The sequence below is a fragment of the Colobus angolensis genome, unplaced genomic scaffold, assembly GCF_000951035.1.
Source record: "Colobus angolensis palliatus isolate OR3802 unplaced genomic scaffold, Cang.pa_1.0 Scaffold101, whole genome shotgun sequence".
Lineage (NCBI taxonomy): Eukaryota > Metazoa > Chordata > Mammalia > Primates > Cercopithecidae > Colobus > Colobus angolensis.
This window is the reverse complement of record NW_012111031.1, coordinates 142,147-168,247: the sequence shown is the minus strand read 5'-3', so window position 1 is coordinate 168,247 and position 26,101 is coordinate 142,147. Positions and strand designations below refer to the sequence as shown.

The window sequence follows — 26,101 nt, the reverse complement described above, 5'->3', positions numbered from 1 at the left end:
TATATATATTTTTTTTTTTTTTTTGAGACAGAGTTTTGCTCTTGTTGCCCAGGCTGGAGTGCAATGGCGCAATCTCGGCTCTCTTGCAACTTCCATCTCCTGGGTTCAAGTGATTCTCTTGCCTCAGCCTCCCAAGTAACTGGGATTACAGGCATGCGCCACCACGCCTGGCTAATTTTGTATTTTTAGTAGAGACAGAGTTTCACCATGTTAGTTGGGCTGGTCTCAAACTCCTGACCTCATGATCTGCCCGCCTTGGCCTCCCAAAGTGATGGGATTGCCCAGCCTAAGATTTCTTAATAGAAACTTTAAAGTAAAAATATTAATGTCTATATTCAAAAGTTAGTTCTACTTCCTAAATTGAAAGAAAAATAAATCCTTGAGATTACTAGAAAACCCTTACAGTAAATGAGCATTTATGACTTGTACCCAAATAAATACTGTAGGCAATAGACACTAGACACTAACTTATTACTTAAGAAAAAGTACAATAATCACACTTGTATATTTTGACTAGTTGTTGATGTTCCTTGGTCTTCATCTATAATACAAATGTGGTCATTAGATGTAGTAGAAATATTCTCCAAGCCTTCACTTAATTCTTCAGATGTCTGCATACTTATCCCCTCTCTTTCACTTGACTTTCCAGAGTCCTTAGAGGCACTGGGGGCCTCTCCTGTTTTTTCTTCCTCTTTGAAAGTAGCAAGTTTTTTTAAGGATTCTACTACTTCATCTCTCAACTCATCTTCAGATTCTTCAAAATTTCTGAAATAATAAGCACTAAAAATCAGTGTTATGATATGAAAGCACTGGAGAATACATGTAAAAACTCATTTCCCTTTTCTCCATTCCCAGTTGAGCAATATAAAAGTTGCATTTTCACCCAGGTTTTTCTAAGCATGATAAACAACTAATGTTGGGAGAATCTATCTTCTGTTGAGTTGTACATTGTGTTAAACACCCATTATTATATTCATTAACTTCCATCATCTAATGTTTAAAAGGAGAGGAAGAGAGAATTTAAAAAAAAAAAAAATTGCCATACATCGGGCCCTTACTATATGCCCATCACTATCCTAGGGCACTTATACCATATTTCACTTAATACTAACAACATTTTGAGGTAGACATTATCACCAAATTATAAGCAAAGAAGCTGAGGCTCAGAGAGGTTAAAAAATGTGTTGAAGGTCTCACCACTACTGATTCATAGAACCAGGAATTAAAATTGTGTCTAAGACTGCAACATTGATATTTTTAGAAAGGAAAGGGAATAGATGAATAAGACAATCTGCACCAACCTAAATTAAACCTAAAAGTAACTGCACCAACCTAATATTTAAGTAGCAAGTGTGAGGTCAGGAGTTTGAGACCAGCCTGGCCAACATGGCAAAACCCCCTCTCTACTAAAAATACAAAAAATTAGGCATGGCGGTGCACACTTGTAGTTCCAGCTACTCAGGAGGCTGAGGCAGGAGAATCACTTGAACACAGGAGGCAGAAGTTGCAGTGAGCCGAAATCACACCACTGCACTCCAGCCTGGGAGACAGAGCGAGACTCCATCTCAAAACAAAACAAAACAAAACCAAGTGGCAAGTGGAGGCGATTGAGAAAGAGCTGGTAAAAGCCAAGAAGATGTGTATTGTGGAAGCCAAGGGAGTAGCCAAATAGATGAGGACTGAGAAATGATTATTTGACTTGCCAATTTCAAAGTAATAGATGACTGTTGAAAGAATATTTCAGAGGAGTGCCACACAGCAGGAGCCAATGTACAGGGGTCAAGAAAGCAATGAGGTTAACAAAGTGGTGACAGGTGGGGACTACAGGCGAGCACCACCATGCCCAGGTTTTTGATTTTTAGCAGTTAGGAGGTCTCACTGTGTTGCCCAAGCTGGTCATAAACTCCTGTGTCCAAACAATCCTCCCTCCTCAGCCTCTCAAAGTGCTGGGAGAGCTACTCAGGAGACTGATGCAGGAGGATTGCTTGAGTCCAGGAGTATACGGTTGTAATGAGCTATGATCATGCCATTGCACTCCAGCCTGGGCATCAGAGCAAGACACTCGTCTGAAGAAAAAAAAGAGGTGGTGACAATGAGTTTAAACTCCTCTTTCAGTGAGCCTGGCTCTGAAAGGAATGGTGTTATTTAAAGAACACGGGGGCAATGGTTTTTGGTTGTTGTTTTTAATGGGAGAGAGTTGGGCAGTTTATATGCTGAGGGAAACGAGGTAATAGATATTGAAAACAGGAGGCAGGTCACTGAAAAGAGGCTGGGTTTTAGAGCACCTGCAGACTATGGGCTTTCAGCAGGAAGAGGGACAGTTTTTCCTAGGAAAAAGAAGATAGGGAGAGAAAAGGAGAGAAGCACTCGTGGATATAGAGAAGTTATGGAGCTAGAAAACTGAGATGATTCCTTCTGCAGAACGCATACTATCTCTGTGAAGGAGGAGGCACAGTCACACGATGAGTGCGTGCTGGACGGGAGTGAGCTGAGGGATGAGGGTCTGGAATCGCTGATACACTGGGAAGGAAGCAGACCAGGCTTCGGATTGCCAGTCATCACGGAGGACCCCACTAAAACTGGAGACCATAAATTTGGGTGGACCAGTAAGTGCAGCTCACACTTACTGTTACCATTCCTGAGACATGTGCTTTACACACTTTCCTTTGTCTTTGTTCCTCTACTAAACTGCTGTGTCTAGGTATAAATTTCTTTTCATTGTTGCTGCTTGATAATTGTCTTATTTCCCAGATATGATGATTCCTGGCTTCGAATAATTATAGAAAGTTCACAGCTGGAATTGATTTGCATATTGTTTTCTCATATTCTTTTCTTCTGGAACTCCTTTTCATATACATTTGACTTCATGCCTCTTAACTTCTCTGTCACATTTTCCATCATGTTTCTCCTTAGACCTATCTTCCAGTTACTAACTCCTTCATTACCTGTATCTATTCTGTTTTTTAAACCATCAGTTGAATTTTAATTTCTATTCACAGATTTTTTTCAACTTCCAGAGGTTCTAGTTAATTATAAAAATTTTTGCTATGGTCTGAATGTTTGTGCCCCTGTTCCCAATTCAGGTGTTGAAACCTAATCCTCAAAGTGATAGTATTAAGGGGTGGAGCCTTTAGGTGATTAGGTCATGAGAGCCCAGCCTTCATAAGTGGGATTAGTGCCCTTATAAAAGAGGCCCAAGGAAGCCTGTTCGCTCCTTCCACCAAGTGAGGACACAGCTAGCAGGTGCTGTGTATGGAGCTGAAAGCTAGCCCTTACCAGACACCAAATCTACTGGCACTTTTTTTTCGAGAGAAGTCTCACTTTTGTCCCCCAGGCTTGAGTGCAATGGCTGGATCTCGACTCACTGCAACCTCCGCCTGCCAGGTTCAAACGATTCTCCTGCCTCTGCCTCCCAAGTAGCTGGGATTAAGGCACCTGCCACCATGCCCAGCTAATTTTTGTATTTTTTAGTAGAGACGGGGTTTCACCGTGTTGGCCAGGCTGGTCTCGATCTCCTGGCCTCAGGTGACCCACCCGCCTCGGCCTCCCAAAGTGCTGGGATTACAGGCGTGAGCCACCACGCCCGGCCTCTACTGGCACCTTGATCTTGGACTTCCTAGCCTCTAGAACTAGAAGTGTATTTCTGACATTTTTGTTAACTCGTCTGAGGTACTGTGTTAGGGCAGCCCAAACAGGCTAAGACAATCTTCCTGCTCTTTACTGAGGGACTGTATTTTTCTTATGTTTGGATTCCTCAATTTAATTAAATTATATAATTTTAAATATACAATAATATAGTCTTCCTAAGATAATTATATTATCTGAAATTCTTTATGGTCTAATCAGCATTTGTTCTATTTGCAGTCTGTCATAGTGGAGTCTGTTTTTAAATGTTCAATTGTAAGTTCATCTTCACCAGTGCTTTAGTGAAAAAATCCAACATTTATCCCTCCAGAGTGACTTATATTAACTTCTAAAAACCCCAGGAGTATCACCACCCCTTAATGTTAATTTTAGTGTTAATTTCTCCACAGATGTTTCCAGCCCATACCAGTATTGTAATTCAAGCTCCAAACACAAGTGAAGCCAAATCTATGGTTATAAATGTCTTAGGGGGAATTTTTCTTCCAGAGATTGGGCTAAAACAGACCAGCCACATTACTGGTATTTTTTTTCGAGACCACACTTGCTCTTTGAGGGTCCCAGCTAGCAAGAATGGAGGGGACCCAAGGAAGAAGACCCTGTTAGATATTTAGGAGGTACACAGGAAGAGGAAGGAAATGAAGAAAAAGCAATTTTCAACCCTCCAAAACAAAAGGAACCCACAAACTAAAATTCTAACACCTGAATAAATCTAATGGTAAGACAGATGGCATAAAATTAATAAAAGAAAAAAATTGCACCATGAACTAACTCCAGAGGAAATTATTTTTTATGGAGGATTTTGATAAGTCTCCTAAAGTAAGTATGCCCAAAAAGATAAACTAAAGCAAAGCATTTATTTAAATTTTTTAATTATGAGAAATCATTATGCATTAATGAAACAAGACTATATAAGAAAAATAATTATCTTGGGCATGAAATGTATAATCATTTAAATTAAAAACTCAATAGATGGTACCCAGATAGGCTTAGAAAACAGTATTCAAGGATTCATCCACACCTGTAATCCCAGTACTTTGGGAGGCTGAGGCAGGCGGATCGCCTGAGGTCAGGAGTTCGAGACCAGCCTGGCCAACATGGTGAAACCCCGTCTCTGCTAAAAATACAAAAATTAGCTGGGTGTGGTGGCACATGCCTGTAATCCCAGTTACTTGGGAGGCTGAAGCAGGAGAATCATTTGAACCTGGGAGACGGAGGTTGCAGTGAGCCGAGATCACACCACTGCACTCCAGCCTGGGTGACAAGAGCGAAACTGTCAAAAAAAAAAAAAAAAAAAATTCACCTGGAAAGGAACAAAGAAGAGAATAAAAAATATGAAAGTACAATTAGGTACTATTGGAGATAATTGAGAAGATAAAAAATATATCTAATTGGAGGATCAAAACGTAGGCAATAAGAAAAGCAAATATTAAAATTTTCCAGGACTAAAGAAAGTCATGTGTTCTCAAAAGAAAGTGAAGCAAGCAGGATAAAAGACATTTTTAGACCTAGACACACCACAGTGAAACATAAGAATGTAAGGAATTTTTAAAAATTATAAAGGTATCAGGGAGAAAGTTAGCATCCCTATAAAGGAAAAACAATGAGATGATAATTACTTTGTCATCAACAATAATAGCCAGGAGAAAAAAAGTGAAAATGTAGAAAAGGGACACTTTACCAAATTGATATAACAATCATAAATTAGAACACAGCTTCTACATATTTAAAGTATAATGAAAAGGAGAGCAAATTATGAGAAATCACCAAAACCACAAACACAGTTGAAGATTTCAATGTATCTCTATTAGGAGGTGATGTTTTGTTTCAAAAAGGTTACAGAACATGTTAACAAAAAATGTTTAAGCTTGATATAATAATTACATATAATATATATACTCCGCAAATAGTAGGAATATGCATTTGTAACAGGCATAAAATTGACCCTGTGCTCAATAGTAAAAGAAGTACAATAAACCTTTAAAATCACTAAAATTCAGATGATAGTCCCTGTCCCAAGTACAAATAAATTAGAAATCCAGATTTTTTTTAAAAAGTGATTAAGGCCGGGTGCACTGGCTCATGCCTATAATCCCAGCCCTTTGGGAGGCTGAGGTGGGTGAATCACAAGGTCAGGAGTTCAAGCCCAACCTGGCCAAGATAGTGAAACCACGTCTCTACTAAAAATACAAAAAGTAGTACGGCATGGTGGCAGGTGCCTGTAATCCCAGCTACTCGGGAGGCTGAGGCAGAGAATTGGCTTGAACCCCAGAGGCAGAGGTAGCAGTGAGCCGAGATCATACCGCTGCACTCTAGCCTGGGTGACAGAGCAAGACTCCATCTCAAAAAAAAAAAAAAGAAAAAAAAAGTGATTAAAAAAATACATTAGTCAGAAATTTCAAACTTGAATCATACCATTAAGAAAATGAACACAAATACCCTGACGGTGAGAAAATGTTAGCAAAGCAGATATCTGACACAAGAACTAGTAGCAAAGATATATAAACAATTTTAAAACTATAAAGACACCGCTTCACACCTAGTAGATGGGTTAAAAATGTTAAAACTGACCATACCAAGTGTTGGTAAGGAGGTTGAACAACTGGAACTCTTACACACTGTTCGCAGGAATGAAATAGAATAACCACTTTGGAAAACAGTTTGGTAATTTCTTAAAAAGTTAAACATTTACCAACTGTGATGGTTAATACTGTCAACTTGATTGGATTGAAGGATTCAAAGTATTGATGCTGGGTGTGTCTGTGAGGGTGTTGCCAAAGGAGATTAACATTTGAGTCAGTGGGCTGGGAAAGGCAGACCCATCCTTAATCTGTGTGGGCAAAATCTATTCAGCTGCCAGCACAGCTAGAATATAAGCAGGCAGAAAAATGTGAAAAGAGAGACTGGCCTAGCTTCCCAGCCTACAGCTTTCTCCCACGCTGGATGCTTCCTGCCCTCGAACATCGCACTCCAAGTTCTTCGGTTTTGAACTCGGACTGGCTCTCCTTTCTCCTCAGCCTGCAGACGGCCTATTGTGGGACCCTGTGACTGTGTGAGTTATACTTAATAAACTCCCCTTGATATTACATTACTTCTGTCCCTCTAGAGAACCCTAATACACCAACCATACAACTCCACCATTCCACTCCTAGGTATTTGCCCACAAGAAATGAAAACTTATGTTCACATAAAGACATATACACAAATATTCATAGCCCAAATCTGGAAACAAATGTCCACCAACAGGTGAATCTACAGCAATAAAAAGGAAATGAACTATCCATATATACAACAACATGAATGAGTCTCAAAATTGTTCTCAAACAGTAGGATTTCTAGGCAATTTAAGGGTATTGTTTCTCAGTAGTCTAAGCCAAAGCCCAAAAGAGAGAAGGGCCTATATCAAAGGGTCTGGCTTTTATCTAACGAAGTGACTCCCAATAAGAGTTGCAGAGACCTCTAAGATTTCTGAAAGAAATATACCCAGGTTGGACAGAAAGGGACACAGACAGTATGATATGAAAAGAGGCCTTTGGGTTCCAAAATTCTGCTAGCAAGGAAGCTAAGAAAAACTCCTTCTTTTCCTCCTTTCTTTGCTAGACAAGGTGATTCTAATGTTCATATGGAAAAATAGGCGAAACAAGCCTGAAAATTCTGAAAAAGAGTATTTAGGGGACGTAGCCCCCCAAAATAAACTATATTATAAACAATGTGTTTATAAATCAATAATTAGACTAGAAAGAATAGGAATTGAATGCAAATACATATAAAAATATACCGTAACAGCAGCATTTCAAATTGGAATCAAAAATCTTTTATTTATTTATTTTTTTTTTTTGAGATGGAGTCTCACTCTATCACTCAGGCTGGAGTGCAGTGGTGCTATCTCGGCTCACTGCAAGCTCCGCCTCCCGGGTTCAGGTCATCCTCCTGCATCAGCCTCCCAAGTAGCTGGAACTACAGGCGCCCGCCACCACACCCGGCTAATGTTTTTGTATTTTTAGTAGAGATGGGGTTTCACTGTGTTAGCCAGGATGGTCTCGATCTCCTGACCTTGTGATCCACCCTCCTTGGCTTCCCAAAGTGCTGGGATTACAGGCATGAGCCACTGCGCCCAGCCAGAATCAAAAACCTTTTTAAGTAAATGGTGCTGGAGTAAGTGAGGAGTTATTTGGGGGAAAAAAAAAGGTGGGGGCTTATTTTTTGTATTTCCGGGCGTGGTGGTGGGCGCCTGTAGTCCCAGCTACTCGGGAGGCTTAGGCAGGAGAGTGGCGTGAACCCGGGAGGCAGAGATTGCAGTGAGCCGAGATCGTGCCACTGCACTCCAGCCTGGGCAACAGAGCAAGACTCTGTCTCAAAAAAAAAAAAAAAAAAAAAAAATGTTGGGGCCTACACGGTGGCTCAAGCCTGTAATCCCAACACTTTGGGAGGCTGAGGCGGGTGGATCACAAGGTCAGGGGTTCGAGACCAGCCTGACCAATATGGTGCTACTCCGTCTCTACTAAAAATACAAAAATTACCCAGCCATGGTGGCATGCACCTGTAATCCCAGCTACTCAGGAGGCTGAGACAGGAGAATTGCTTGAACCCAGGAGGCGGAGGTTGCAGTGAGTCAATATCGTGCCACTGCGCTCCACTCTGGGCAGCAGAGTGAGACTCCATCTCAAAAAAAAAAAAAAAATTGGATCCATACTTTGTAGTGTAACATGAATAAAGTTAAAGAGGAATAAAATATTTTACTATCGAGAAAAGTAAATAATAAATATACTTTTAAAATCCTGGGATTGACAAGGCACAGTGGCTCATGCCTGTAATCCCAACCCCTTGGGGGGGCCAAGGCATGAAAATCACTTGAGTCTAGGAGTTCAAGACCAGCCTGGGCAACACAGCAAGACCCTGTCTCTACAAAAAAACAAAAAAATTAGCTGGGCATGGTGGTGCATGCCTATAGTCCTAGCCACTCAGGAGGCTGAGGTAGGAGGATCACTTGAGCCCAGGGATTCAAGGTTACAGTGAGCCATGATCGGGCCACTGCATTCCAGCCTGGGGAACAAAGTAAGATCCTGTATGTTAAAAAAGAAGAAGAAAAGAAGAAAAGAAAAGAAAAGAGAAAAGAGAAGAGAAGAGAAGAAAAGAGAAGAGAAGAGAGAAAAATAAAGAGTTCAAGACCAGTCTGGGCAATATGGTGAAACCTCATCTCTACAAAAAATAAAAAATAAAATAATTAGCCAGCCATAGTGAAACATGCCTGTAGTCCCAGCTACTCAGCAGGCTGAAGCGGGAAGTTAGTTTGAGCCCAGGGAGTCAAGGCTGCAGTGAGGTGCGATCACGCCACTGCACTCCAACCTGGGTAATAGAGGGACACCCTGTCTCAAAAAAAAAAAAAAAATCCTAGACTCTTGGTTTTATAAAATAATTGATAAATCTAACTAAATAAAAATAACATTGCACAAGTCACCATAAACAAAAGGCAAAAACTAAGTAAAATATTTTTGAATCATGGTACAGATAAAAGACTAATTTCCCTAAAGTGCAGAAAGTTCCCAAATCAATACAGTGTTAATACCTAAATTTTTAAAATGGCCCATGAATTTTCCTGAAAGAGGAAATAAAGATGGCTCTTTAGCATATGGAAAGATAACCTCACTCATAAAAGAAATGCTAATTAAAACCATCATGAACTGACTTTTTTAACCTATCAATTATCCAATAATCCAAAACTCTAACAACACACTGAGCAAGAGAATGGGGAAATAGACACTTCTATACACTGATGTTAATAGGTGTAAACTCTGTGAAGAAAACAGTTTTATGATATCTAGTTTACAAGTGTACATGCTCTTTGACCCAATACTTTTTGTTCTGGCAATTTAAACTATACATATGCTAGTTTTTGAAACAATAATATGTATTAAACATAATACTGTTAAATGAAAAAAAAAGCAAATTACAGGACAGTGCACTATGGAACGATTTATATAAAAAGATACATTTGGCCGGGTGCGGTGGCTCAAGCCTGTAATCCCAGCACTTTGGGAGGCCGAGACGGGCGGATCATGAGGTCAGGAGATCGAGACCATCCTGGCGAACACAGTGAAACCCCGTCTCTACTAAAAGAAATACAAAAAAAACTAGCTGGGTGAGGTGGCGGGCGCCTGTAGTCCCAGCTACTCAAGAGGCTGAGGCAGGAGAATGGCGTAAACCCAGGAGGTGGAGCTTGTAGTGAGCTGAGATCCGGCCACTGCACTCCAGCCTGGGCGACAGAGCGAGACTCCACCTCAAAAAAAAAAAAAAAAAAAAAAGATACATTTACACAAGAAATATATTTTTGCTTATATTTGTACAGATTAGATTGGTTGACTGTAGGGAGGAGGACTGTGTAGCTGATATAAAGAGGTAGGTAGTAGGAAGACTGAAAAGGGTCTACTTAAAAAATTTGGGATGTATTTTAAAAGTAAATTATGGGCCAAGTGCAGTGGCTCATGATGTAATCCCAGCATTTGGCTCACAGTTTACTTCATGGGAGGCCCCAGTGGGAGAATCACTTGAGGCCAGGAGTTCAAGATGAGCCTGGGCAACATAGCAAGACCCCATCTCTACAAAAAACAAAAAAATTAGCTGGCCATGGTGGCATGCTACACCTGTAGTCCCAGCTATTCTGGAGGCTGAGGCAAGAGGATCACTTGAGCCCAGGAGTTCAAGGCTGCAGTGAATATGATCATGCTGCCACACTCCAGCCTGGGCAACAGAGAAAGACCCTGTCTCAAAACAAATGTTAAGTAAATTATAATAAAATTTTAAAAATTCAAAGGACTCCAAAATTTAGAACTAATAAGAGAGTTTAGTGAAGTTGCAGGATACATCAGTAGTGTTCTATACATTAGCAGTAGCAAATTTGAAAACACAAGAGGAAAAAAGGGAGAGATATTTTAAAGGACAGAAAATTACAGCTAGATAAGAGGAATAAATTCTAGTGTTCTACACCACTGTACGATGACTACAGTTAATAGTAATATGGTATATAGTTTTAAATCACTAGAAGGAGGATATTAAATGCTCCCAACACAAAGAAACAATAAATGTTTGAGATGATGGATATGCTAATTACCCTGAACTGACTGCTATACTTCATATGTATTGAAACATCACTGTGTACCCTATGAATATGTAAAATCATCATTTTTCAATTAAAAAAAATTAGGCAGGCACAGTGGCTCACGCCTATATAATCCTAGCATTCTGGGAGGCTGAGACGGGAGGATTACTGGAGCCCAGGAGTTCAAGACCAGCCTGGGCAACACTGTGAGACCCCATCTCTACAAAAAATAAATAAAATTAAAATACAAAAAAATCCCATTTAAAATACCAACAACAACAAAATTAAGTGGTTCCTATGCCATAAAGAAAATTATAAAAATATTTTAAAATACAAAGAAAAGAGAGACATAAATCGAGAGCTATACTATATTTATGTATGTTAAGATTCATAATCACATCAGTGTATGAATGGATAAAGAAAATGTGGTATGTATACAGGATGGAATACTATTCCGCCTTTAAAAAGAAGGAAATTCTGGCATTTGTGACAACATGCATGACCCTGGAGGGCATTCTGCCAAGTGAAATAAGTCAGACACAGAAAGACAAACGCCATATGAGCTCACTAACGTGGAATCGAAAACAATTGAACTCATAGAAGCAGAGAGTAGAATGGTGGTTTCTAGGGCTGGGGGTGGGAGAAGGTGGAAGGGAAAGCCAGGAGATGTTGGTCAAAGAGTACAGAACTTCACTTAGACAGGTGGAATAATTTCAGAAGATCTATGGTACAGCATGGTGACTACAGTTAATAACAATTTATTGTATACTTGAAAATTGCTGACAGTAGATTTTAAGTGCTCTCACCACAAATAAACGATAAGCATGTGAGGTAATGCATATATTTATTAGCTTGATTTAGCTATTTTTATTCCACAATGTGTACATATTTCAAAACATCATGTTGTATACCATAAGTATATATTAATACAATTTTTATTTGCCAATTAAAAATAATTTTTAGGCCAAGTGCAGTGGCTCACACCTGTAATCCCAGCACTTTTGGTGGCCAAGGTGCAAGGACAATTTGAAGCTGGAGTTCAAGACCAGCCTGCACAACATAACAAGACCTCATCTCTACAAAAAATAAAAAAGATTAGCTGGGCATGGTGGCATGTGCCTGTGGTCCCACCTACTTAGGAAGCTGAGGTGGGAGGATTGCTTTGAGCCCAGGAGTTCGAGGCTGCAGTGAGCTGTGATTGTGTCACCACACTCCAGCCTGGGCAACAGAGTGAGACTCTGTCTCAAATAATAATAATAATAATTTTAAAAGATTCATAATCCCAAATATGCCAATTCCCATAATTTAATCAATAAATAAAATGTCATTCCCACCAAAATCCCAACAAAGTTTCTCATACTTTGTAAGAGAGTGCAAAGATGTACAGCAGGGGTGTCCAATCTTTTGGCTTCCCTGGCACATTGGAAGAACTATCTTGGGCCACACGTAAAATACACTAACACTAATGATAGCTGATGAGCTAAAAAGAAAAAATTGCAAAAAAATCTCATAATGTTTTAAGAAAGTTTACAAACTTGTGTTGGGCCACATTCAAAGCTGTCCTGGGCTGTGGCTTGGACAACCTTGATATACAGTGTATGATGAGGAACGGGCAACAATAGTTAAGATAATTTTGAAGAAAAAGCTGTGAAGACTAGCACAAGGTGTGAGGACTAGCCCCACCAGGTATCAGGAGGTATGATGGAAGCCACAGAAGTTAAGACAGAATATCACTGATGCCAATGTAGAAAATCATGCCGTTGGAGAAGAATGGGGAGCCCAGAACCAAATCCATGCATTGTAAAACTTGATCTTTGTAGCTAGGTCTCAGTTGGCTATTTTGAATGTCTCAGCAGCAGCATTTTCACTTTGTACCAGTGCTTAACTTAGGTATGGGCAAATGATCTACTTACTGTTTGGATGAACGGAGGCAGGATGGCGCACTTCCGGGTTCTTCTTCACCAACTTTTCCCGCGCGTGCGAAAATGCAGCCAGCGCCCAGGGAGGGTGCAGACCAACCGGGCATGCGCCAGGTGACGTCAATCCGAAGAGACCAAGATTTACCTGGTCGCACCTGCGGAACGCCCCCCGACACGCCCGTGCCCCGCCTATTGCCCTCCCACTCCTAGAAAAGCCGCTCTCGGCCAGCGCGCCATGTGGCCTTCCTCAGTCCCTCACTCCTGTCGAGATGTCGGGACTGCAGGAACTCCGTCCGAGAGCTTCACCGGGGGACTCTGTCGGCCTTCTTTGCCGAAGGCCGACAGACCTCTTCCCCACACCTTAGGTGACCAAAATAAATTTGCAGTTTTGCTTCTACCCTTGCCTACCCACTGGTTCTTTTGTGCCCGCTCTGGTGGTCTTAGAAAAACAAATCACTTACGTATCATCATCATCAGATCTTGGTTCTAGTTGTTCCTCATCTACTTCAATGCCAGAGACCATTTCTACCTTCCCTTCATCTTCTTCTTTGGGTAGCCATTGTTTTAATGTTCCCATTGCTAAAGAAATGACAGAGAAAGATATGAAAGCATCCCAGCCTATATACCCAATGAGGGGCATATACCAAAAACCTGATAGTGAACATCAATATAATGGTAAACTTTTTAGCCATTGCCATCAAAACAGAGAATAAGAAAGGGATGATAACACAAGCAGATAAGAAAAAGTGACAGGAATAAGGGTCAGATAGGAAGAGATAAAACACCTCCACTTTTGGGGTAGATAATTTCACTGTATTAGAAAAATTTAAAAAATCTTTGTGTTAAAAAAAGATTTACCACAGTTAAATCACTCTTATTATCCACTGTTTCTATAATCTGAGTATCCCACCATGGTTAGGCTTCATCGTGAATGCCTGTAGGGAAAACCCAAAGCACACACACACCTTCATCTTTTTGTTTTGTTTTGTTTTGTATTGCAGGGTTTTTTGTTTTTTGGTTTTTTTTTAATTTAAAATGTGCTTTTCTTTCTCTCTTGGGAAAAGGACTAGACTGAAGATAGTACAATATTTCATTTCTTTTTTTTTTTTTTTTGAGACAGAGTCTCACTCTCTCACCCAGGCTGGAGTGCAGTGGTGTGATCAGCTCACTGTAACCTCCACCTCCCTGGTTCAAGCCATTCTCCTGCCTAAGCCTCCTGAGTAGCTGGGATTACAGGCACATGCCACCACGCCCAGCTAATTTTGGTATTTTTAGTAGAGATGGGGTTTCACCATGTTGCTGAGGCTGATTAATATTTCTTTATAGCAATGCAGCACCCCCTCAACTACTCTAAGATTGTACAATTGTAAGATGTGCTTTTATTTCATATATCAATCACAAATAAAATGTTCCCAATGAAATGACATGTTTTCTTAGCCTTTAGAATTATATTCCCTAAATATAAATCATTGATTTATATTTTATGAATATAAATTAGTATAATGCTTTTAGACTCTTCTCAGTATACATTCTTAATCCTATATCACTCTTGCACATTTATAAGAAAAATGTAAGTGAAATAAACTGGATACAATATAACTAAAATTCTTCATATCCAGTCTAACTCCTCCTATGAATTACTTTTTTTGGACATATGAAACTTTTTTGGATCCTGATTCAAACAAAAACACCATAATGAATGTCAGGCCTCTGAGCCCAAGCCAAGCCATCGCATCCCCTGTGACTTGCAGGTATACGCCCAGATGGCCTGAAGTAACTGAAGAATCACAAAAGACGTGCGAATGCCCTGTCCTGCCTTAACTGATGACATTCCAGCACAAAAGAAGTGAAAATGGCCGGTCCTTGCCTTAAGCAATGACATTATCTTGTGAAATTCCTTTTCCTGGCTCATCCTGGCTCAAAAAGCTCCCCTGCTGAGCACCTTGTGACCCCCCACTCCTGCCCGCCAGAGAACAACCCCCCTTTGACTATAATTTTCCTTTACCTACCAAATCCTATAAAACGGCCCCACCCTTATCTCCCTTTGCTGACTCTCTTTTCGGACTCAGCCCGCCTGCACCCAGGTGAAATAAACAGCCATGTTGCTCACACAAAGCCTGTTTGGTGATCTCTTCACATGGACGCGCATGACAATGAAATAATTCATGAGACAATCAGGGACTCCTGAATTACTTTTTGAGTCTGTGATGTCCATTTTAAATTTAAATTTTATTTTTTCTGTATCTGAACTGTTTTCACTCACAATACTTCTGACACTAAATATGTACACATTTTTTCCCCCATGATACAAGAGATAAAAAGAAATTATTTAGACTTAGAGTAAGGGCAACAGAGTCCTCAGAGTCCTCTTTTAACAAATAGCAGCCCCCAAATCATTTCTTCTCTAACAAAGAGCAGCCTGAAAAATTGAGCTGCAGACATGGATAAGCCAGCTGGAAGCTTGCACAGGTAAATGCTGGCAGTTGTGCCAATGGAAAAGGGCTACCTTAAAGCCAGATATGTTCAACATGGAGGCTCCATCATCCCTTTTCTTTGTCACCACATGTACAGTGAAAAACCAGGCAACATGGTACCAACCAGGTAGAGAACCCATCTGCATAATAAAAGATTAGGGTGGGGTGGCCAGCTTCTTCAAGTGCTATGCAAATGGCACACCTGGTTCAACTAATCTTTCATGCCCCACGTAAATCAGACGCCGCCCCCTGACGCTCATCTATAAAAATACATTTCGCTGTTCTCCAGGACCCCTCTCTGTAGCAGAGAGCTTTTCTCTTTCTTTTGAGGGAAGAGTGAGACCCTCTCATATTGTTTTATACTCAGAAAAGGAAAGAGAAGAGAAACTAAAGGAAGGTAGCCCAGCACCTAGGAACCAGACCCGAAACCAGGCCTGGGCCTGCCTGACCTAAGCCTGGTAGTTAAAATTCAACCCCTGACCTAGCAACTGATGTTATCTATAGATTCCAGACATTGTATGGAAAGACATTGTGAAACCTCCCGTTCTGTTCTGTTTCGCTCTGACCACCGGTGCTTGCAGTCCCTGTCATGTACCCCCTGGCTTGCTCAATCGATCACGACCCTCTCACGTGGACCCCCTTAGAGTTGTGAGCCCTTAAAAGGGACAGAAGTTGAGCACCTGAAGAGCTCGGATATTAAGACACTAGCCTGCCGATGCTCCCAGCTGATAAAAGCCACTCCCTTCACTATCTCGGTGTCTGAGGGGTTTTGTCCGTGGCTCATCCTGCCATATTTTCACCTAGTAAACTTCTGCTTTTAACCTCATTGTGGGGTCTGTCCACGTCCTAGTTTTCCATGGCCGTGAGACAATGAATCTCGGCTATTTACCCTAGACAACAGTGCTGCTTCACCCACATCAACCAATTCTCTGACACCAACTGGGTGTCCTACAATTCAATTCAATTCCAGCACTAACTACCCAGAACTCCAAGAGTTAAAGGTTAAAGAAGGGATCAGTCTCAGAAGACTGCTCTCATTTCAGAGGCCAGTCTCAAGTAGCAAGTCTCCAAGTTACCTACACTTCTGTGTGCACTGGCTACATGGTCGGGGATTTCCACAAATCCTCCTCAGGTTAACCGTCTACTAGGATGGTTTACAGAACCCTGGAAAATACTATCACTGGTTTATTATTAAAAATACAAATGAAAAGCCAGATGGAAAAGTACATTGGGCAAAGGGTCCAAAGCACAGGGGCTTCTGTCCCTGTGGAGTTTGTGGTACACCACCTTCCCACCACATGATGTGCACACCAACCCAGAAGCTCTCCAAACTTTGCCATATAGGGGTTTTTATAGAAGTTTCATTACCTGAGAATGGTTGGTCAAATCATTGGCCATTGGTGATTGAACTCAGTCTCCAGCCCCTCTGTCCCCCTGGAGATAGGGGGAAGGAGGCTGAAAGTTCCAATCTTAATCCTGCCTTGGTCTTTCTGATGACCAGCCCCCATCCTGAAACTGTCAAGGGGCCCCCAACCACCAGTCATCCCACTGGCCTGCAAAAGACACTCTTACTACTTCAAGGATTCTAAGGGCTTTAGGAGCTGTATCCTAGGAAATAGAAACAGAGACCAAATATGTATTCATCACATGATAAAAAACAGATAACACAAATTTACCCTCTACATTTTTTTTTGAAACGGAGTCTCACTCCATTGCCCAGGCTTAAGTGCAGTGGCGCAATCTTGGCTCACTGCAACCTCTGCCTCTCAGGTTCAAGCGATCCTCCCACCTCAGCCTCCCAAGTAGCTGAAAGTACAGGTGCACACCACCATGCCCAGGTAATTTTTGTCTTTTTATTAGAGACAGGGTTTCGCCATGTTGGCCAGGCTGGTCTCGAACTCCTGGTGATCAGGCCGCCCTGGCCTCCCAAAGTGCTGGGATTACAGGCATAAGCCACCATGCCCAGCCTCTGCTTCCCTTTTAAATATAAATTCCAGTTTCAGATCATTTCTTTGCTCACACATATGAGCATAGGCTGTTAGAAGCAGCCAGGTCACATCGTGAACACTTTGCTGCTTAGAAATTTCTTCCACCAGATACCCTAAATCATCTCTCTCAATTTAACAGTTGCACAAATCCCTAGGGAAAGGGCACTGTCCAACCTCTTTGCTAAAGCATAACAAAAGTGATCTTTACTCCAGTTCCCAGTAAGTTCCTCATTTCCATCTGAGACCTCCTCAGCCTGGACTTCATTGTCCATATCCCCATTAGTGTTTTGGTCACAATTTAACAAGTCTCTAGGAAGTTCCAAACTTTCCCTCATCTTCCTCTATTCTTCTGAGCCCTCCAAACTGTTCCAACCTCCACCTGTTACCCAGTTCCAAAGCTGTTTCCACATTTCTGTATCAGGACGCACGGCAGGCAAAACTCCTCAGACACCCAGTTAAAGAAGGAAGGGGTTTATTCGGCCAGGGGCATCGGCAAGACTTCTGTCTCAAGAGCTGAGCTCCACGAGTGAGCAATTCCTGTCCCTTTTAAGGGCTCACAACTCTAAGGGGGTGCATGTGAGAGGGTCATGATTGATTGAGCAAGCAGGGGATACGTGACTAGGGGCTGCATACACTGGTAATTAGATCGGAACAAAACAAGATAGGGATTTTCACAGTGCATTTCTATACAATGTCTGTAATCTATAGATAACAGAACCAATTAGGTCAGGGGTCGATCTTTAACTACCAGGCCCAGGGTGCGGTGCCGGGCTGTCTGCCTGTGGATTTCATTTCTGCCTTTTAGTTTTTACTTCTTCTTTCTTTGGAGGCAGAAATTGGGCATAAGACAATATGAGGGGTGGTCTCCTCCCTTACTTCCAGGTATCTTTATAGCAATGCCCATTCTCAGTACCAATTTTCTGTATTAGTCCAATTTCAAACTGCTAAAGCTGGATATTTTAAAGAGAAAACAGGTTTCATTGACTCTCAGTTCCACAGGCTGTACAGAAAGCATGATGCTAGCCATCTGCTCAGCTTCTGAGGAGGCCTCCAGAAACTTACAATCATGGCAGAAGGAAAAGGGGAAACAGGCATGTCTTACATGACCAGAGCAAAAGGAAGGGGGTAGGGGATGCCACACACTTTTAAACAACCAGATATCATGAGAACTTTATCATGAGAACATCACTAGGGAGATGGTGCTAAACCATGAGAAACCACCCCCATGATCCAATCACCTCCCACCAGATCCCACCTCCAGCATTGGAGATTACACTTCAACATGAAATTTGGATGGGGATACAGATCCAAACCATATCAAAACCCTTGTACACTATGCGTAGGAATGTAAATTAGTATAACTACTATGGAGAACAGTTTGGAGGTTCCCAAACAAACTAAAAATAGAGCTCGCATATGATTCAGCAGTCCCACTGATGGGTATATACTCAAAAGAAAAGAAAGCAGTATATCAAAGAGATAGCTGCACTCCTGTGTTTGTTGCAGCACTCTTTATAATAGCTAAGATTTTAAAGCAACCTAAGTGTCCATCAACAGATGAATGGATAAAGAAAATGTGGTGCATATACACAGTGGAGTTCTATTTGGCCATAAAAAAGAATGAGACAGGCCGGGCGCGGTGGCTCAAGCCTGTAATCCCAGCACTTTGGGAGGCCGAGATGGGCGGATCAGGAGGTCAGGAGATCGAGACCATCCTGGCTAACACGGTGAAACCCCGTCTCTACTAAAAAATACAAAAAACTAGCCGGGCGAGGTGGCAGGCGCCTGTAGTCCCAGCTACTCGGGAGGCTGAGGCAGGAGAATGGCGTGAACCCAGCAGGCGGAGCTTGCAGTGAGCTGAGATCCGGCCACAGTACTCCAGCCCGGGCGACAGAGCGAGACTCCGCCTCAAAAAAAAAAAAAAAAAAAAGAATGAGATCCAGTCATTTGCAACAACATGGATGGAACTGGAGATCACTGTATTAAGTGAAATAAGCCAGGCACAGAAAGACATACATCACTTATTTGTGGCAGCTAAAAATCAAAACAATTGACCTCATGACATAGAGAGTAGAATAGTTACCAGAGGCTAGAAAGAGTAGTGGGGGAATAGGGGAGAGGTAAGGATGGTTAATGGGTACAAAAAAATAGAATAAATTAGACCTACTATTTGCTATCACAAAAGGGTGACTATAGTCAATTAAAACTTAACTGTACATTTTAAAGTAACTTAAAGAGTACAACTGGATTGTCTGCAACTCAGTGGACAAATTCTTGAGGGACAGATTCCTCATTCTTCATGATGTGCTTATTTCATATGTATAAAACGTCCCATGTACCCCATAAATATATACACCTACTATGTACCCACAAAATTTTTTAAAAAATAAAAAGTCCTATCAGGTGCTTCAGGTGAGTTCTCCTGAATTCAGCCCTCCTACTCTGGTTGAAAGCCTAAACTTTATTTTGGATACTTTTCAAATTCTCTCTTAGTGAGCACTTTGGTCTCGTCTTTGGGCAGGAAATTCGGGTAAAGAGCTCTGCAGAAAATTGCCTTTTTTCTTCCTCTGTTTCACAGCAGAAGGTTGGGGTCAAGGTTTTTCATCTCTGCCTCAAGAGAGAAAGTTTGAATCAAAGGATTGGCAGTGTGGCACCAGTGGTCTCTTTTTACATAGTGTGCTTTTAAGATTGCAGCTGTTTTCTATTGTTTGAGATTGTGGGTTGGTTTTTCATTTGTGACCAATTCCAGTTAGTAAAACACCAGCTGGATTACGTATAACATTTATGGTGTGTCCTTTTGTAAATATCTAGGAAACAGAACTCACCTAACCCAGTATGGTCAAAAGCAGCAGTAGCCAAAATGAGATCCTTTCAAATGTCTAAATTAATTCACTTTGTGTGCACAATTGGGAAAGAAAAGAGCTAGTTTCAGAACTAGACAAACTGAATGGGACACCTATTTTATTTTTGTCCTGGTTGAAATCCAGTAAGAGATTTGGAAAGTTTTGTTTTTATTTGTTTGGTTGGTTGGGTTGCTTTTTCTTTTTTTTTTTTTTGAGATGGAGTCTCGCTCTGTCGTCCAGACTGGAGTGCAGTGGCGCAATCTCGGCTCACTGCAACCTCTGTCTCCCAGGTTCAAGCGATTCTCCTGCCTCAGCCTCCTGAGTAGCTGGGATTACAAGCATGTGCCACCACGCCCGGCTAATTTTTATATTTTTAGTAGAGATGGTGTTTTACCATGTTGGTCAGGCTGGTCTCGAACTCCTGACCTCCTGATCCACCCGCTTCGGCCTCCCAAAGTGCTGGGATTACAGACGTGAGTCACCATGCCTGGCCCTAGTGTTCGTTTTTTAATCATACCACAAAGAATTATGAGACACAGGCTTTTTTTTTTTTTCCCAGAACTCTGTGGTCAGAAGGCAGGTTAATTAAAAGTTTAACATTTAGGCTATAAACATTTTTTAAAGGCCTTTTCTGCTTTTTCTTCTTTTGGATGCTGTTTCCAGAAATTTCTTTTTCAGTTGCTTCCTATCTTTTTGGCATGACTTCTACTGAGAAAAATGTACAACTTCTCATTGGCCTTTTAGGTAGCTTAAAAACCTCCCCAAATTGACTCCTGTACAACTTGTTCTACTATTTCCTTCCACTTCTGGCTCCTCCTTCCTTTTGCCATTTTCAATAACACGTGGAGGAATCTGCAGGAGACTTCTAATGACTCTAAGACCCCCCCAAGGAATGCAGAAAAGGTGCCACTCATCCCTCCTCAGGTTGGTCTGTTTTCCTAGTGGAGTACAAAGAGTCACGGGCAGGTTCCTCTCAGATCTAAAGCTCTACTGTCTTTTGCAGTAAGTTACTTGATCAATCTGACCTTGGGGTACCAGAGATTACATTGTACTGTGAGAGAGAATTGATTTTTGTGTGTTCAATGGCTGACAAGTCACTGATAAAAGCTGTAGTTTTTGGAAGTGGCTGACAGCGGCTGCAGTTGTGAAAGGAAAATAAATCTTGGGACCGATTTATCACTAAGGCAAGAGAAAAGTTAAAGACTACATCAGGCAAACTTGCCTCTGATCTTATTCCTAATTAAGACAGCTACAATCATGATAAAGCTACATACCTCCCTCACAATTTGCCCACAAGGAAGTTCCTTGTAGGCCTCAGGATCTTTACCCTAAAACTGTTCTGTTGAATTTCACCCTGGCGTAAACTGAGAGCTGATTTCCACAGGTGCAGGACAGAAAGTCATCCCTCTGCTCACCTGGGACAAATGCATATCTGATTGCTTCTGCCCTATTGTTTATGTAAAAATGCAGATTCACTGAGCCAGACTAAATTGTGTATTCAGTGAAAGGCTGATCAAGGACTCAAAAGAATGCAAACTTTTGTCTCTTATCTACCTATGACCTGAAAGCCCTCCCCCCACCCCGCCCCCGCCTTGCTTCCATTGCCCCTTTTCTGGACCAAACCAATGTACAATTTACATGTAGTAATTGATGTCTCATGTCTTGCTAAAATGTATAAAAGCAAACTGTACCCTGACCACCCTGGATACATGTCATCAGGACCTCCTGAGGCTGTGTCATGGATGCATCTGTACCTTTGGCAAAATAAACTTTCTAAATTGATTGAGACCTATCTCAGATATTCTGGGTACACACAGTGAACGGTTATTACTGGATGAGGCTACTTACTTCTTTGTGCATTTAGATTAAAAGACAGGTTTGAACACCTGGAGGTTATGGGAACACTCACCACCAAGGTACAAGACTCCTGTTGGGGACGGCTGCTCACAGAGTAGCTTGACTGGCATTAGGTTACCCACCAGCCTCAGGGGAATGTATTTGCAGGAAGGAGCACAGTCTCCTGGTGTTTCCCTCTTTGTGGGGGACCCAGGATTCAATATAGAAGTGAGATCCTTGATTTTGAAAGATGTAGGTGCACTGCCTTCCAGTTTTGCCTGCTTTTCACATATTAAATATTAGGCCCTGTTTTAAAACTCTTTGTAAAAAAAAAAAAAAAAATTATATCTATAAAGGAAATCTTCATTTGTAAGGCCTCCCCCTACCCCAAACCACCGGAAATTTTTAAGATGGGAAAGGCATTGGTTTAAAGTTCACATAACAAACCTTACCTTTGTTCCAGACACCTTTCTTGGCAATCTTATCTTGACTAAACTTTGTGCCCTTTTTTTGTCAGCAAATAATAGTGTTTAGATTTAAGTTCTGTGCCCTTAAAAGTCATCCTTTCAGGCCAGGCGCGGTGGCTCAAGCCTGTAATCCCAGCACTTTGGGAGGCCGAGATGGGAGAATCACGAGGTCATGAGATCGAGACCATCCTGGCTAACACGGTGAAACCCCCGTCTCTACTAAAAAACACAAAAAAACTAGCCGGGCGAGGTGGCGGGCACCTGTAGTCCCAGCTACTCAGGAGGCTGAGGCAGGAGAATGGCGTGAACCCAGGAGGCGGAGCTTGCAGTGAGCTGAGATCCGGCCACTGCACTCCAGACTGGGCGACACAGCAAGACTCCATCTCAAGAAAAAAAAAAAAAAAGTCATCCTTTCAGAAGTACAAATTGAGGGTTGGCTTGCTAACAATTGTTTAGGGCAATGGAACAGGTAATCAAGAGACTGATAGTCCAAAGTTGGAGGACGTGGTGGCTAACGCTGGGTGTGGTGGCTCACGCCTGTAATCCCAGCACTTTGGGAGGCTGAGGCAGGTGGATCACTTGAGGTCAGGAGTTCGAAACCAGCCTGGCCAACATGGTGAAAGTGTGTACTAAAAATACAAAAATTAGCTGGGTGTAGTGGCACATGACTGCAATCCCAGCTGCTCCAGAGGCTGAGGCAGGAAAATCGCTTGAACCTGGCAGGTAGAGGGTGCAGTGAGCCAAAACTCCAACCTGGATGACAAAGTGAGACTCTGTCTCAAAAAAAATAAATAAAATAAAAATAAAGTTGGAGGAAAAATTATTTGAAAACTGGCAAATGAAAGCCTTATGAAGCTATAAAACCTGCTTCTGCGTGTATGTTTGTATGTATCATGTGTATGTGATTTTGTAACTGTGTGCCCTATTTTTAATTTTTTTCCTCCAAAAATTAGAAGGCACTTTCCTTCTACTGCACCTTGTCCTTGTTATTCAATTTTGCAAGCGGAGGGCAGCTGAACCTGTGTTTGGTTGATATTTCACTACCAAAATATATGAAAGAGGTATAGTTAATTGGCTTAAAGAAAAAGTAGGTGCTTAAATGAAATATTTTATCAGAAAAGTAGAAATGAACTCAAATGCCTTTTAATTATTATAAATTGGGTAAATTTTTCGTAAATAAGACTACTTTATTGGTTTAATGAAAGCAGCAGTGTAATTTGATCAGCAAAACATCCATGTATTAACCTTAGGGCTTTTGCTTTGGTGGTGACTGCCTAACATTCACAAACTATAGAAATGATTAATAAAGAAATAAGATGATGGCTAGATTTGTCCAATGTTTTCTGAAAATTTCAAAACATAGTTGTTAAGAAGGAATAAATAAATGTAACGAAATAAGAGGTTTTTGTTTGTTTAGAGTTGGAGTCTCACTCTGTCACACTAACTGGAGTACAGTGGCATGATCATGGCTCATGGCAGCCTCGAACTCCTAGGCTCAAGTGATCCTCCGGCCTCAGCCTCCCAAAGGGCTGGGATTACAGGCATGAGCCTGGCCAGGTAGAAGTTTTAATAATAATTAGATTTTATAATGTATTTACTTAAAAAAGGTTTTTCAAATCCTTTTGGTAACTTTTTCTCCTCGAGTTTTGCTAAGTTAAATGATAGGTATTCATTAACTATCTAGATCATCTCCAAATAACATATAATGCTGAGACATTAATGACTAATTATGAGTTTATAATCTTAAACTGTTGGCTTTGTACTTCAGAGAAACAAAGATATTTAGATGTGTTAGTAAAATGTCCTGTTCCACATAAAAAAATTCCATTAGAAAGCCTCTTTCAAACTATTATAAAGTGTGTATTCATTAATTGTTGGGACTCAACTGACAGTTAAAAATTACTTTGTTTTTGTAGTGGTAATTAGCTTTGTAAACTTTTTTTTTTGAGACAAAATCTCACTCTTGTCCCCCAGGCTGGAGTGCAATGGCCGATTTTGGCTCACTGCAACTTCTGCCTCCCAGGTTCAAGCATTTCTCCTGCCTCAACCTCCCAAGTAGCTGGGATTACAGGCACCTGCCACCATGCCCAGCTAATTTTTGTATTTTTAGTAGAGACGAGGGTTCACCACGTTGGCCAGGCTGGTCTTGAACTCCTGACCTCAGGTGATCTGCCCGCCTCGGCCTCCCAAAGTGCTGGAATTATAGGCGTGAGCCACCATGCCTGGCCTAACTCTGTAAACATTTATCAGCCTCCAAGAGTATCTAGTACCTTAGTTTTTCTACTTGTTGCTCAACCCCACTTCACCACAATACCAGGTCCCAGACCTCACACTCGTGGAGATGCTCCTGGGATCCCTGCTTGCCTGCAGTAGCTTTTCTTGTAGCACTTCACACTTGAATACCTAAGACCAAACCCTCATTATGATGTGATTTCCCTCAAACTTTATTTTTAGAGACAAGTTCTTGCTCTGTCAGCCAGGCTGAACACCAGTGATCATAGTTCACAGCATCCTCCAACTCCTAGCCTCAAGAGATCCTCCTGCCTCAGCCTCCCAAAGTCCTGGAATTATAGGTGTGAGCCATTACATCCAGGCCCCTCAAATGTTAGAAAATGATGGTTGGCTTCCCTTAAAGCAGCAGTTCCCAGCCTTTTTGGCACCAGGGACCAGTTTCATGGAAGACAATTTTTTGATGGGGGCAGGGAAGCGGGTGGTTTCGGGTACCTCAGATCATCAGGCATTAGATTCTCATAAGGAGCACACAGCATAGATCTCTCACATGCACAGTTCACAATAGAGTTCAAGCACCTATAAGAACTGAATGCAGCTGCTGATCTGACAGGAGGCAGAGCTCAGGCAGTAATGCTCACCTGCCCGCCACTCACCTCCTGCTGTGTGGCCTGGTTCCTAACAGGCCACAGACTGGCACTGGTCTGTGGCCTGAGGGTTGGGGACTCCTGCCTTAAAGTAAACAAAAGCAGAATCTTGCTAAAAATTGGAGGAAAAACCAAATGATATTATGGTGTATTTTTATTGTCTATGGGATAGTCCACTGAATAGCTGTCAGAAATAAACTGACTCAGGTAGAGCAAAACAATACTAGATCATCAGCTGCAAAGCTACTAGCCCTATTTAAACTTTTCACCAGTTGTCAGCTGATTGCATTAAAGAAAATTACACCACTGTCCTAGAAAGCTCATGTCTTTTGTTAGTAGCATTTGGAATAGGATTGGACAAAGCAAATCAGCTTCTGAAAAGGCTAGACACCCTCTCAATTCTCTCTCCCAGCTGAAGGTATTTTTATCCCCTTTCGGCATTTGCAAATCTTGACAAAATTCCTCTGGGGACTGGTTATGTTGTTAAAAATAAACTACATACCAAATTCTCCTTCATCGGCAGAAAATGAGCTACTCGTTAGATGTGCTGCTGCCAAAACACTCATTAAAGTTCCTGGAGCTTCATGCCGCCACTGTTTCCTGTTTTCTGGAATGCCTTCAATCACAGTAACTTGGCCATCTGAAGAGGAAAGTGTTATTACAAATAAAAATGCTTCTTCACTTGCATTTGTATAAGATCACAGAATGTTAAAACCTTGGAGGTAACCTAATCCCACCTCTCATTTTACTAATAAAAAAGCTGAGATATAGAAAAGTTTAGTGACTTCTTGTCACATAGCTGATGGGGGGAAGAGTCACTCATTGCTTTGTAAACTGGCTTTTTCGGTGTGATAAAATTTTTATTCTAGTTGCCTATTTTAAATTGATTTATAACTTAATAAGATAATTGAGGGAAACTCAATTTATACACATAATTGCTCATTTCAGTGATATACTTAC

At 41.4% G+C, this 26,101-nt stretch overlaps 1 protein-coding gene across 1 annotated transcript; it reads right to left on the bottom strand.

Annotated features, from left to right (window-relative positions):
• Window positions 1–30: 30 nt before the first annotated feature.
• LOC105509585 (serine/threonine-protein kinase Nek5-like) lies at window positions 31–25,959 on the bottom strand. The gene is made up of 3 exons (XM_011938874.1): window positions 25,644–25,959; window positions 13,119–13,236; window positions 31–765 (listed from the first exon to the last, which is right to left on the bottom strand). Exons 1-3 carry the CDS (start codon window positions 25,705–25,707, stop codon window positions 495–497), a joined length of 453 nt encoding a protein of 150 aa, XP_011794264.1. The 5' UTR covers window positions 25,708–25,959; the 3' UTR covers window positions 31–494.
• Window positions 25,960–26,101: the final 142 nt, after the last annotated feature.